This window comes from Oncorhynchus clarkii, chromosome 22 (genome assembly GCF_045791955.1).
Source record: "Oncorhynchus clarkii lewisi isolate Uvic-CL-2024 chromosome 22, UVic_Ocla_1.0, whole genome shotgun sequence".
Taxonomy (NCBI): Eukaryota; Metazoa; Chordata; class Actinopteri; order Salmoniformes; family Salmonidae; genus Oncorhynchus; species Oncorhynchus clarkii.
In genome coordinates this window covers 28,247,068-28,262,044 of record NC_092168.1, presented here as the reverse complement: position 1 = coordinate 28,262,044, position 14,977 = coordinate 28,247,068, and the positions used below count along the sequence as shown (strand labels likewise).

General features: G+C 40.8%; 1 protein-coding gene across 11 annotated transcripts in view; it reads left to right on the top strand.

Moving 5' to 3' along the window:
• The window catches only part of LOC139380731 (M-phase phosphoprotein 8-like), a 41,600-nt gene that overhangs the window by 20,658 nt on the left and 5,965 nt on the right, over positions 1 to 14,977 (top strand). For 3 of the 11 annotated variants that reach the window (XM_071123708.1, XM_071123706.1, XM_071123707.1), the window contains exons 8-9: positions 5,695 to 7,933; positions 8,173 to 14,569. The exons of 7 other annotated variants lie outside the window; for them this stretch is intronic. In XM_071123708.1, the coding sequence (XP_070979809.1) occupies positions 5,695 to 7,933; positions 8,173 to 9,503 (3,570 nt within the window). In that variant the 3' untranslated portion in view covers positions 9,504 to 14,569. Of the gene's footprint in view, positions 1 to 5,694; positions 8,094 to 8,172; positions 14,570 to 14,977 lie in introns of those variants that run through there. One more of the 11 variants, XM_071123709.1, reaches the window with a different exon arrangement.

The following is a 14,977-nucleotide window of genomic DNA, read 5'->3' as shown; positions in this document are numbered from 1 at the left end:
TTAAAAACATCCTAACTATTGATTCTGTACATCGTTTGACATGTTTCGAAAGGACTGTAATGGAACTTTTCGAGTTTTTGTCTGGATGAAATGCTCGCGCCTCATGAAGATGGATTACTAGGCTGAACACGCTAACAACAAGTGGCTATTTGGACATAAATGATGGAACTTTTATGGAACAAATCAGTCATTTATTGTCAAACTGGGATTCAGGGATCAGGGATCCTAGTTCCACAATAAATGCTTGATTTGTTCGATAATGTCCATTATTTATGTCCAAGTAGCTACTTTTGTTTTACACATATCCAAACGCTTGTGCAGGTCCATCCGAACGTCGGATGTTATATTGTTATATTGTTATAAAAGTTATATTACAGGTCGAAGAAACTTGTCAAACTAAGTATAGAATCAATCTTTAGGATGTTGTTATCATAAAAGTTAAATAACGTTCCAACCGGAGAATTCCATTGTCTGTAGGAAAGCCATGGAACGCAGGTCGCTATCATGTGAAATGCGCGTGACCAGGACCTGGCTCTCTGCCAGACCACTGACTCAATGAGCTCCCATCCGGCTCCACAACACAGAAGCCTCATTCAAGTTTTTAAAGACGGTTGACATCTAGTGGAAGCCCAAGGAAGTGCAACTTTATCCATATCCCACTGTGTATTCAATATGGGCTGGGTTGAAAATTGACCAACCTCAGAGTTCCCATTTCCTGTTTGGATTTCTTCTCAGGGTTTTTGCCTGCCATATGAGTTCTGTTATACTCACAGACATCATTCAAACAGTTCTAGAAACTTCAGTGTTTTCTATCCAATACTACTAATAATATGCATATATTAGCAACTGGGATTGAGGAGCAGGCCGTTTACTCTGGGCACCTTTCATCCAAGCTACTCAATACTGCCCCTGCAGCCATAAGAAGTTTTAATGCATTTGAGCCAATGGTTGTGTTGTGACAAGGTAGGGGGGTATACAGAAGATAGCCCTATTTGTTAAAAGACCAAGTCCATATTATGGCAAGAACAGCTCAAATAAGCAAAGAGAAATGACAGTTCATTACCTTCAGACATGAAGGTCAGTCAATATGGAACATTTCAATAACTTTTAATGTTTCTTCAAGTGCAGTCGCAAAACCCATCAAGCGCTGTGATGAAACTGGCTCTCATGAGGACCTCCACAGGAATGGAAGACCCAGAGTTACCAGCCTTGGAAATTGCAGCCCAAGTAAATACCTCAAGTTCAAGTAAGACACATCTCAACATCAACTGTTCAGAGGAGACTGCGTGAATCAGGCCTACATGGTCGAATTGCTGCACAGAAACCACTACTAAAGGACACCAATAAGAAGAGACTTGCTTGGGTCAAGAAACACGGGAAATGGACATTAGACTGGTGGAAATCGGTCCTTTGGTCTGATGAGTCCAAATTGGGGAGATTTTTTGGTTCCAACCGCCGTGTCTTTGTGAGACGTGGTGTGGGTGAACAGATGATCTCTGCATGTGTATTTCCCACCGTAAAGCATGGAGGAGGTGTTATGGTGTGAAGGTGCTTTGCTGTTGACACTGTCTGTGATTTATTTATAATTCAAGGCACACTTAACCAGCATTCTGCAGTAATACGCCGTCCAATCTGGTGTGGCCTTAGTCCCACTATCATTTGTTTTTCAACAGGACAATGACCCAATACACCTCCAAGCTGTGTAAGGGCTATTTGACCAAGAAGGAAAGTGATGGAGTGTTGCATCAGATGACCTGGCCTCCACAATCCCCTGACCTCAACCAAATTGAGACGGTTTGGGTGTGAGTCAGACCGCAGAGTGAAGGAAAAGCAGCCAACAAGTGCTCAGCATATGCAAGAACTCCTTCAAGACTGTTGGAAAAGCATTCCAGGTGAAGCTGGTTGAGAGTGCCAAGAGTGTGCAACGCTGTCATTCAGGCAAAGGGTTGAAGAATCTCAAATATAAAATTTGCTCAAAAAATAACACATCCTACACTAAAATAACACATCTTAGATCTGAATGAATGAAATATTCTTAAGTACTTTTTTCTTTACATAGTTGAATGTGCTGACAACAAAATCACACAAAAATTATCAATGGAAATCAAATTTATCAACCCATGGAGGTCTGGATTTGGAATCACACTCAAAATTAAAGTGGAAAACCACACTACAGGCTGATCCAACTTTGATGTAATGTCCTTAAAACAAGTCAAAATGAGGCTCAGTAGTGTGTTTGGCCTCCACGTGCCTGTATGACCTCCCTACAACGCCTGGGCATGCTTCTGATGAGGTGGCGGGTGGTCTCCTGAGGGATCTCCTCCCAGACCTGGACTAAAGCATCCGCCAACTCCTGAACAGTCTGTGGTGCAATGTGTCATTGGTGGATGGAGCAAGACATGTTGTCCCAGATGTGCTCAATTGGATTCAGGTCTGGGGAACGGGCGGGCCAGTCCATAGCATCAATGCCTTCCTCTTGCAGGAACTGCTGACACACACACTCACACACATGAGGTCTAGCATTGTCTTGCATTAGGAGGAACCCAGGGCCAACCGCACCAGCATATGGTCTCACAAGGGGTCTGAGGATCTCATCTCAGTACCTAATGGCAGTCAGGCTACCTCTGGCGAGCACATGGAGGGCTGTGCGGCCCCCAAAAGAAATGCCACCCCACACCATGACTGACCCACCGCCAAACCGGTCATGCTGAAGGATGTTGCAGGCAGCAGAACATTCTCCACGGCGTCTCCAGACTCTGTCACGTGCTCAGTGTGAACCTGCTTTCATCTGTGAAGAGCACAGGGCGCCAGTGCCGAATTTGTCACTCTTGGTGTTCTCTGGCAAATGCCAAACATCCTGCACGGTATTGGGCTGTAAGCACAACCCCCACCTGTGGACATCAGGCCCTCATACCACCGTCATGGAGTCTGTTTCTGACCGTTTGAGCAGACACATGCACATTTGTGGCCTGCTGGAGGTCATTTTGTAGGGCTCTGGCAGTGCTCCTCCTTGCACAAAGGTGGAGGTAGCGGTCCTGCTGCTGGGTTGTTGACCTCCTACGGCCTCCTCCACGTCTCCTGATGTACTGGCCTGTCTCCTGGTAGCGCCTCCATGCTCTGGACACTACGCTGACAGACACAGCAAACCTTCTTGCCACAGCTCGCATTGATGTGCCATCCTGGACTACCTGAGCCACTTGTGTGGGTTGTAGACTCCGTCTCATGCTACCACTAGAGTGAAAGCGCCGCCAGCATTCAAAAGTGACCAAAACATCAGCCAGGAAGCATAGGAACTGAGAAGTAGTCTGTGGTTACCACCTGCAGAACCACTCCTTTATTGGGGGTGTCTTGCTAATTGCCTATAATTTCCACCTGTTGTCTATTCCATTTGCACAACAGCATGTGAAATTTATTGTCAATCGGTGTTGCTTCCTAAGTGGACAGTTTGATTTCACAGAAGTGTGATTGACTTGGAGTTACATTGTGTTGTTTAAGTGTTCCCTTTATTTTTTTGAGCAGTGTATTTTGATTTGTTTAACACTTATTTTTTTTTTGGTTACTACATGATTCCATATGTGTTATTTCATAGTTTTGATGTCGTCGCTATTATTCTACAATGTAGAAAATAGTAAAATAAAGAAAAATGCTTGAATGAGTAGGTGGTCTACAACTTTTGACCGGTAGTGTATATAAGTGTCATAATGCATTACTCAATTAAAACCACTATGTAACTTTTATTCCATAAATGACTGGAAGGTCAGTAGGAATGACTGTGAATGAAAGTTACAGATTGCTGCTTTTAATTACATTTGTGCATAAGTGTAGAATTTTTTTTCATTTTGCAAGTCTCGTTCAAACATGGATACAACTTGATCAACTTATCCACTCTGATCAAGTTATAATGCAGTTTAATAATTAAACATTGCTTAAAACGTGAGAGCCAGTAATGGCATGCAGAGGTTGAATACCAGGACATCGATTGCGAGGAGAGAATACGACTGCAATACCAGCTGACTGCATCCATTGAGGACCAGTGAGCCAACAAAGGTAAGCAGATTATGCCATTAAACTACTCCGTTATTAATTTAGCCTAATGGATCTACAGATGGTTTTGTAAAGATGTTTGAAGCTTGAATAGGAAAATACAGTTTTAAATTGTTTATTGCATTGGTATTAAAAAAAAATGTCCATCATACTTCATAAATTGTTGTTCCAACTTGATGCCTGGAAATTAATAAATCCAAGCTTTACATTGATTTGAATGTTTTTTGAGTGTTTTTTTGCATTTCTAGAGTGATCTAAGGTGGTTATGATCTTCTCATTTACAGACAATGGACATGATGAGCAAAAGGTTAGTTCACAAGAAGCTATAAAATACAACCTTTGCCTCAGGTACAGTAATGCCTTCAGAAAAGTATTCTTGTACCACCGCAGAGCATGTAAAAATGCTGCTGCGTTTCACTCATCATTATCGACAACAACGAATAGCCCCAAGCTAAAAGGAAAAACAGTTTATTGAGTCAATCATAACAATATTGGTAACACATTTCAGCTTTTGCCATACTGTTGTCTTTGTGTACAATATAAATAATATTAATAGATCAAAGCCTTTGTTCACCATTTTAACAAACTACTGCCATAAGCATGTATTCTGTGGAAAAGCCTTTCTTTACCGTTTCAAATGTACCACTGTTTAACATCTACCATTTTAACAAAACATTTATTTACAAATGACAGGTTACTAATACTTGCCCAGTTACAGTATGCTTTTGTTTGGGTTGTGAATTATAGTCTTCTTTACTTGATGTGCAATTATAAGGACACAATAGTATTATTACGGTCCAATCAGTGTTTTTAAGGACACTTTCATATAAATGTAGTACCCTCCTGCTTATAAGAGAATGGAAAGAATTATATTTCTCAAACTTACTGCTGCAACTGGTACCTGTTGGGCAAGTACCAGAATTAAGTTGGAAGCTGGGTTTGTTTCTCATTTTCATAGGCTTCCAAACGCTTTAGGATCTTATTCCGGTCTTATTTGTGAAAACACACACAAATCACCCCCCATTTGCATGTAAAACAATACAGAATATATGGAGAATTAGAAATAAAGTCACTGGCTAAATGTAGGGCTAGTTGCATGGCATTTTTATTTTCTGTACCTTCCTGGTCTCCATGCAGCATCTCATCTGACATCACAATATTAATTCCTCGTCAGACATATTTACAATGTGAAAACGGTGTAGTTCGCTGCTTAATACAATAAAGCCATAAACTGTTCCTTGAATGAGTCACATGTGGTTTTTATTATGGAAGAATTCAAAGTCTACATGGTTTGGTGCTGTGTAACCATTGCATTGATTCTCGCTTGACTGTGATTAAGGTTTGAGAGCATTGTTGAGGGGCTCCTAGGCAATCATTTGAATGACTCACAATGTGTACCGCACGTGTGTTTTTAATGAGCAATACTATGTGGGTTTCACCCGTATGAAACGGGTCAGAGGACCCCAGATGTCTAGTATGATAGTATAGTTAACCAAATTACTCTTTGCCATAAGTTAAATACTAACTTGCAAAATCTTTGAAGCTACTTGTGCTTTCCCCCCCCCAAGTTTTACGTCCCACTTTTCATACATTTTAAACAAAATGCATCATAAGGTCTTATGAATCTTACGTTTACTTGTTCTTTTACAGGCATGCACTGTTGAACAGAAGAGTTTAAGTGGCAAAGAGAAGCATTTAAATGAGGAAAAGAAGAGTTTAAGTGATAATGAAGAGAGGCCTTTATGTGCAGCAGATAATCCTCACCGCAGAGGAAATCCTCACCGTGAGAGGAGTCCTCTATACAAAGGGAATCATTTACACAAGCAAGAGAATCCTTCACACGATGAAGAGAATCCTTCACGCAATGAAGAGAATACTTCATGTGATGTGGTGCAAACTTTATGTGACATGGAGAGAGCTTTATGTGACATAAAGAATTGTGCTGAAGAGAGCAGTTCAAGTGACGACGAGAACAGTTCAGGTGATGAGGTAGAAGGACAAAGACTGGATTCAAATGTCCCTAGTGGGTCAGATCCTCTTCCATCTAAAGCAGAAAGCTCCTGTGATAATAATGTGTCTGAGCAGTCCCTTCAAAAAACCTCACAAGCTAAAAAACCTTGCCGCAAAAAATGTGTGCCACGGAAAGGTACGAGGTCAAACTTACGTTCTAGCACAAAAATGACAGTCAGCACATGTAGTATGACAGATGATGGTAAAAGAAAATGGGACAAAAAGTACTTCTGCCTGTATTGCAATGAACCACACCACAAAATTGCAAGACATTTAGAAAGGATGCATGCAGAAGAAGCAGCTGTCGCTCATGCTATCAGCTTCCCCAAACTCTCCAAAATCAGGTCTCTTTTGCTTGACCAACTCCGTAACAAAGGCAACTATCTACACAACTTGGAAGTTCTTCAAAGTGGAGATGGAGAAATTGTCACAAAGAAAAGACCCTCTTACAATGGTGTTTCTGTGCGTGACTACCTGCCCTGCCAACACTGCTTAGCTTTTTTCAACAAAATAGATTTATGGAAGCATGAGGGCTCATGTAAAGCCAGAAAAGGACCAGATGAAAAGAGGGGAGGAAAAAGAGTGCGGGTCCAGGCTGCGTCCTCTCGACTTCTTCCATTGCCTGTCTACTCTACTGGAGGATGTGAAGAAATAATACACAATATGAATCAAGATGACATTCAATGCCACATCAAAAATGATCCCCTGATATGTAAATATGGCAATGCATTATCTGCAAAGCATGGCCATGCCAAGTCACAGTTTACTTATATTAGTTCAAAAATGAGAGAATTGGCTAGATTTGTACTTACTGTAAATGAGATGGACTGTGGTGTCCAATATCTGCATGAAGTATGTGTACCATCCAAATTTAAATTGGCTGTTCATGCTGCCAGGAAAATGAGTGGTCATGACCCTACCTCTGACAGGTACAAGACCCCATCTCTTGCTTTAAAGATTGGCTATTCCTTGAAAAGAGCTACTGAAATAGCTTTTGGGGAGAGTCGTATGACAGAGGACCGTGAGGCAGAGGCACAAGCCAAAAGGTTCATTGAGCTGCTTGAAAACAATTGGAATAACTGTTTTTCCGGTCTGTCCCTGAGTGATGTCCCTCAGTGTGATGAAGTTGATATGTCTTCACTAACTGAGGATTTGATTAAACTTCAGAAGTTTCTCAAGGTTGCAGAGGACACAGCAAAGAGAGAATTGCTCGAGAGCCCCACCAACGCTGTCTGGAAAAAGCTCAATGAAACTCTTCTTGCCGAAATAGCTCTCTTCAACAGAAAAAGGACAGGAGAGGTTGCGAAAATGCTGTTGGAAACGTACACAAACAGAAAGAAATCTCCAGCTAGTGCAGACATTTTCAATAGCCTCTCAAGGCTGGAACAGGAGCTTGGTGACGACAAACTAACCAGGGTGGAAATAGAAGGCAAAAATGGTAGAACAATGCCGGTCCTACTAACGGCGAGGATGATCTCATCTCTTGAGATCCTAATTGCAAACAGAGACAAAGTTGGTGTGTCAAAGGACAACCCTTATGTCTTTGCACGGAGCCCAGATGCAGCAAGCTACGTCAGAGGGTCTGACTGTTTGAGGAAATTTGCACGTGCGTGTGATGCAAAGAATCCTGAATGTCTGATCCATGCTACAGTGAGGAAAGAGGTTGCTATCCATTGCCAAATTCTGAACTTAAATGAAAGTGAATTGGATCAGGTGGCAAAATTATTGGGACATGACACCCAGGTCCACAAAGAGTACTACAGACTGTCTGAAAACGCAGCACATCTAGCAGAAATCAGCAAATTGCTGCTTGCAATGGATCAGGTTCCAGTGGTAATTCCAGGGCCATCTGAGGAAAGGATTGTTTCACCTACATATGGTGAGTATCAGTTGCTTTGGAGAGTATTTGGACGACTTTTTCATTTAGTTTCAAAGGTTAAATGTTCAGTCGAAAAATCCCAATGAAAGATGTTTTGTGCCATTTTCCATTTTTGCTAGATCTACATTTTTGAGAAGCTTGCAACTTATTACCCTATAGTATTTGCTCTGTTCCTCTAAACAATATATAATAATGGCACATTCATGAATCCTTTTCTTCTGTATGTATTAATTTCATAGGGACATATCCAGCAGGGACAGATTCTGCAAGGACATATCCTTCTGGCACATATCCCACTGGGTCATCATATCCTACAGGGACATATTCAGCGAAGTCATATACTGTAGGGTCACAGCCTTTAAGGTCATATCATGCTGGGACATATCCTTCGAAGTCATATCCTTCAGGATCACATTCTCCGAGGTCATATTCTGCAGGGACAGATTCTGCGAGGGCATATCCTACCAGGATAAATCCTGCAAGTTCATATCCTACTGTGACACATCCTGCAGAGACCTATCGAGTAGCTTCATATGCTTCAGGGACATACCTAGCAGAGACGCATGATGCAAGGTCATGTACTGAAAAAACACAACTTGCAAATGCATGTCCTGCAAGTCCTTATGACCTCTCATCTCCTGCTAGATCATTTTCTTCAGGGATGAATCCTGTGAGGTCATATCCTGCTGGAACATATGCTGCGCAGACACTTCCAGCTCAAACACTTCCAGCACGTACAGTTATTATACCAACACTTCATGCGCAGACACTTCCTGCCCAGACGCTTCCAACACAGACACTTCCTGTTGGGGCAGTGCCTGCGGGTGCAGTTCCTGTGGGGACAGGTTCTGTGGGGACAGATAAGGTGGGCACAGTGTGGAAACAGAGGATGTGGAGTGATGCAGCTAAGGCTGCGGTGAACCGTCAGATGGGACACTTTATCTCAATGATGGAGGTTCCAGGTAAACGGGACTGTGAAGTTTGCCTGCACAATGAACCAGCTCTAAGAGACAGGACATGGAGGGACATCAAAAACTATGTGCACAACACAGTAAAATCTATAAAACGAAAGAATGGCCTTACAAGAGTGGACCCCACAAAACAGACAAAGAAAGGATTGGCAAAGAAAGAAAAAGAAACAATAGAGGCTAAGAGTGCTAAGGACTGGGTTGGTGAAACAATGACAGTACCTGAGGAGGGTCTAGAGGCAGGTCCTGTGGCAACACCAAGGAAACAGAAGATATGGAGTAATGAGGCTCAGGCTGCGGTCAGGCGGCAGCTAGGAGACTTCACTAAACTGATGAAGATTCCAGGTAAAAAGGAATGTGATGCATGTCTTGCAGCTGAACCAGCTCTGCAAGGCAGGACATGGAAAGATGTAAAAAACTATGTGCATAACACATTAAAGACTATGTGCAGGAGGCATAGTTCAGGCAAACAAAACATGGACCATGAGAAACCAAGTCCATATACACAGAATCCAGGGGTGCAACAGAATCCAGGGGTGCATCAGAAATCAGGGGTGCCGTTGGGACTTCCAGAAGAGCCTCCTGTTTATCTGTCCTTGTGATTACCTTTAACTAGAACCTCCCAGGGTTCAAGGTAAGCAAGGATGGAGAAAGGAGAAAAGGATTGCTTTTGATTTAATCTGACCATCCTGGCTCACTCTGATCTCACTTTATGACATAAAGCAAGTTTAAGTAAGTAGAATTTTAACCATACCACTACCTACTTACTTCAATTAATAATCTGTAGCAACTACATAGTGACATTATGCATGAACTTGTTTAGTCGATAAGGGAATTTTCAGAACTTCTTTTGAATTGTAAAATGTCCTTGGCACAGTGTATTATGTGGCGCCAAAACTCAAAGTCCTTTGGTAAAGGTCTCACATTTGCAACCATGGCGAGAGGAGGCAAGTAAAGATGGACTCATACCTTTTTTTTAGTTTATTTAACAATTTCGATGGTCTTTTTATATAAAACCTGTCAAACTAAATCTTCTGGGTCAGCAACAGGAACAAGGCTCATGGACGCACTTTCGGAATCCAAACGCACCCCATGTTTCCGTAAGACCCATGTTGCATAAAAATGCTCAAGATAACTGACTGAAATATATGCTCCACATGCATAGATAACATGTACCAAGTACAGTGAATGTTTTGTTTTCTTCATAGAGGGAAAAAGTAGTGCAAACCTAGACAGTTAATCTGATGACCATACTTTTTTGATCACATTACTGATATCCGTTACTTTCATCAAATGGATCTGGATCCAGATGTATAAAATCTTTGTGTATTCTTGCCTGTACCGTTGTATGTGTAGCTAATGTATATGTGTAGGTTAGGTTTTGAGTTAAAGCAACTGACCAGCATACCTGGGAATTTAGCAGGTTATTTTTAGTAGATGTGCGGTATGAACGGGTTTCATGGCTCCAGACTGACCATTTAGTCACATTTTGCAACCATTTGACTTGGCTGTGCAAGAAAAAAAACACGATCGCGTCAGTGCGAGCTGCACATTCTACATTGTCATCTCACTCAAACCTTCCTATTTTTGGGGCAGCTAAAACCATGATTTGGTCAAACCGTAAAGAGCAATATCCTCATGATTCCTGTAATGTAAACGTCTGTCCCTCTGCCTATTTCACTGGGGACTGCTGATGTGATGAGCAAACCGCTCTCCTCTCTGGGAGAAAAACATTGTTTCTCATTGTATAACATTTCAAAATGCAATTGCGCTAAAAACAGAATTGGAAGCAACTACTTTAGTCCCTGTCTGTAGGTATCATTTTTATTTCTCAATATTGAGCTCTGGAGCAACTTTTACAAACAAGCGATTTGATATGGCTTTGCGATACGGAGCGGTGCACAAAATTAACATACTTTTTTATTTGATTTAACCTTTTTTTAACTGGGCAAGTCAGTTAATAAAGAACAAATTCTTATTTACAATGACGGCCTACCCCGCCGCTGGGCCAATTGTGCGCCGCCCAATGGACTCCCAATCACGGCCGGATGTGATACAGCCTGGATTCGAACCAGGGTGACACCAGGGTGACACCTCTAGCACTGAGATGCAGTGCCTTAGACCGCTGCGCCACTCGGGAGCCCAGTATTCAGACACCTTGACTTTTTCCCCCATTTTGTTACATTACAACCTTTTTCTAAAGTGGATGAAATGAAATATTTTCCTCAAATCTACATACAATACCCCATAATGACAAAGCAAAAACTTTTTTTTAGAAATGTTTTTAAATGGAAGGGAAAAAAACAGGAATACCTTATTTACGTAACTCGAAATTGAGCTCAGGTGCATCCTGTTTCCATTGATCATCCTCGATGTTTCTACAACTTTATTGGAGTCCACCTGTGGTAAATTCAATTGATTGGACATGATTTGGAAAGGCTCACACCTGTCTATATAAGGTCCTACAGTTGAAAGTTCATGTTGGAGTGTTGCCTTTCCAAATCGTGTTCTTGGGGACCTTCAATGCTGCAGACATTTTTTGGTACCCTTCCCCAGATCTGTGCCCCGACACAATCCTATCTCGGAGCTCTACAGACAATTCCTTCGGCCTCTTGGTTTTTGCTCTGACATGCACTGTCAATTGTTGTAGAAACATCTTGAGGATGATCAATAGAAACAGGATGCACCTGTGCTCAATTTCGTGTCTCATAGCATAGGGTCTGAATACTTACGTAAATAAGGTATTTCTGTTTTTTATTTTTAATACATTTACTAACATTTTCTAAAAATCTGTTTCCACAATTTTCACTATGGAATATTGTGTATTGCTGAGTAAAAAAAGAATATTTAAACAATTTTAAAAAGGCTGTAACATAACAAAATATGGAAAAAGTCAAGGGCCCTGAGTACTTTCCAAATGGACTGTATATCTTGAATAGCATCTCTGTAGTCTATTACACGTCTTAATAAAACACTATGACTGACTTTATAAAATGCATTTTTTGGGGGGGGGGGTGAGACCAAATTATGGGCTGGTGCCACCAACTGAAAAAGTTAGTGGCACCAGTGCCACCAGTGGACAAATGTTAGTCTGGAGCCTGGGGTTTACGTACTACATTTGTGCCCAGCTAAGAGTATGGTTTGAGCTGCTTAAAATCCACCAAATACATTACGAATGTTTCTTTGGCTGTTCTTGAATTAGTATCTTCAGATGAAGACCCAGACTACCAGCTCCTTTTGAAAATGTTTAAGTATTATAAATGAGTTATAAATACATGGCACATACACTATCCACATTCAATTGCTTTTGAAGCATGGTTGAGTTTATCATGGATATTTTACTCGTCATTAACGTTAGCTAGTATTCCTAGCTACCGATATGTATCAGTAGTTATTTTTATATGTACTGAACGAAGATATAAATGCAACAATTTCAAATATTTCTCAGAGTTATAGTTCATAAAAGGAAATCATTATATTGAAGTAAATTCATTTGGCCCTTATCTATGGATTTCACATGACTGGGAATACAGATCTGCATCTGTTGGTCACAGATACCTTAAAGAAAAGTAGGGGCGTGGATCAGAAAACCAGTCAGTATATGGTTTGACCACCATGTGCCTCATGCAGCGTGACACATCTCCTTCCCTACAGTTGATAATGGTCTGTGGAATGTGTCCCACTCCTCTTCAATGACTGTACGAAGTTGCTGAATATTGGCGGGAATTGGAACATGCTGTCGTACACGTCAATCCAGAGCATCCCAAACAGGCTCAATTGGAGACATGTCTGAGTATGCAGGCCATGGAGGAACTGGGACATTTTTAGCTTCCAGGAATTGTGTACAGAACCTTGCGACATGGGGCCGTTCATTATCATGCTGAGACCTGAGCTAATGGCAGCGGATGAATGGCACGACAATGTGCCTCAGGATCTCGTCAGGATCTTCACAACATTGACATCAGCAAACCACTCGCGCACACGACGCTATACACGTGGTTTGCGGTTGTGAGGCCGGTTTGATGTACTGTCAAATTCTCTAAAATGACAATGGATTTGGCTTATGGTAGAGAAATGTATTTTTAATTATCTGTCAACAGCTCTGGTGGACATTCCTGCAGTCAACATACCAATTGCACGCTCCCTCAAAACTTAATCTGTGACATTGTGTTGTGAAACAAAACTCTACATTTTAGTGGCCTTTTATTGTCCCCAGCACAAGGTGCACCTGTGTAATGATCATGCTATTTAATCAGATTATTGATGTGCCACACCTGTCAGCTGCATGGATTATCATGGCAAAGGAGAAATGCTCACTAACAGGGATTTAAACAAATTGGTGCACAATATTGGAGAGAAATAAGCTTTTTGAGCGTATTGAAAATGTGAGGGTTCTTTTATTTCAACTCATGAAACATGGGACCAACAACTTCATGTTTATATTTTTGTTCAGTTTATATTTTTTCCAACGATTGAGTTTTCAGTAATTTCAATCTTCCTTGTTTTTGTTTATATTTGCATCTAGATGTTATTTATTTTCTTTACTAAGCCAGATTCCCCCAGCTGCATGACCCAGTGAGCCATCTCAGTCCTGGCGAGTTGCTTTGGTGAAAGGGCACTGTTGATGAGGCTTGCCAGGTGGTCAGAGTTTGCGCTTGAGGACCATTTGAAAGGTTCTGAAAGGGAAAAAATCAGTGCACCAGGCAAGGTCAGTGACGTATCCTAGCAAAGGGCCCAGTTATGACTGCATCCAGATTGTCCACCCTTCTCTCAAAGTGACTGGAAGTGTGCAAATAAAGTTTTTGAAAGAAGTGTGGAGAATCCGGATGCAGCGTGAGTGATGGCTAATTGGTTTGGCAAGGACGGGTAGACTTTTCAATGGCCATCCCTTTTTGTGGAGGCTCTAACATGGTTCCTAAACCAAAGTCTTGTTTACAGTCACTAGTAACTTTACTGTAATGTTCACTAAAGTTAGTTGACTTTTCATCCAATTTGAGGCAGTTTTCGGTTGTCCAATCCACTCCGTTACAATTGATAAGTTACTGAAATGTACTTTGTGGATTGGAAACGGTTCATTCATTCTGCATGTGGAATTGGTTTCAGAGAATCACACAACCTATTCCTCTTGTACTAAATTTGATGTGGTTTATTAGGCTTTAGCTGTCCATCTACTTGTTTTATTACTTCTTGTCAAACGATAAACCTTTCAACGTTTTCTATTAATGTTGCTATTATTCACTACTGTCTTAATCATATTGATTTCACAGCAGTTTTAAGTTCCTCAACACTAATTTAAACAGACTAAGTTGTATAGGGTTTGATAGCTGTTGCTTCTCTTATTTAATCCACATGACTACTATTATTATTATTATATTACTTCATTACTATTGAAAGTGCTTCTAATTGGACCAAGGTTCATGGAAGAATCATGTAAATAAATTGCTTAGTTTAGTTATCAGTTCACGTTATAACTGCAACAGCTCTGTTAGGTGTTAACTGAAAAATAATCAGGGGTTTCAACCACACCCCACTTTACTGTCTAAAGATGTTTAAATCTTTTTTTTTCACCAACATGTATTTGTTATCAAGCTGCCTTTCGTTACCCCCTGGTGCTCATTGTGTGTAATCTAAGATACTATATTTGCTTGGTTAATAAATTGTTACTTGACGTAAACTTCTTAAGCTGCAAGACATGTTCTTTCAGTTCTCAGAATATTCGTAGAGCCTACTTGTCCATTAGTCTTCCAACAGGGATTTAGAACTTTACCATTAACAATTATGGAAAACCGCTTTAAGATTTAATGATGTTTTTATGAACTTAAAACCCTTTTGGATGAAAAGACAACACCCTAGGTAAGTCGATATGCATAAAGTAGAAGTTAGCTTTTTTTTTAGAACCAAATCTCTTGTTTTTTTTTATGTAAATGGAATGTTATAGAAGGTTTGACACTTGCAATTTTTTCTTTTTTTTCATTTTTACTTGCGAGAGACCTACTCTAACCAACAATTCACTTCCTCATCCTCGTAAAAAAAAAAAGAAATTCTCCTTTAACATTCAATAAAGTGAACTCCCTTA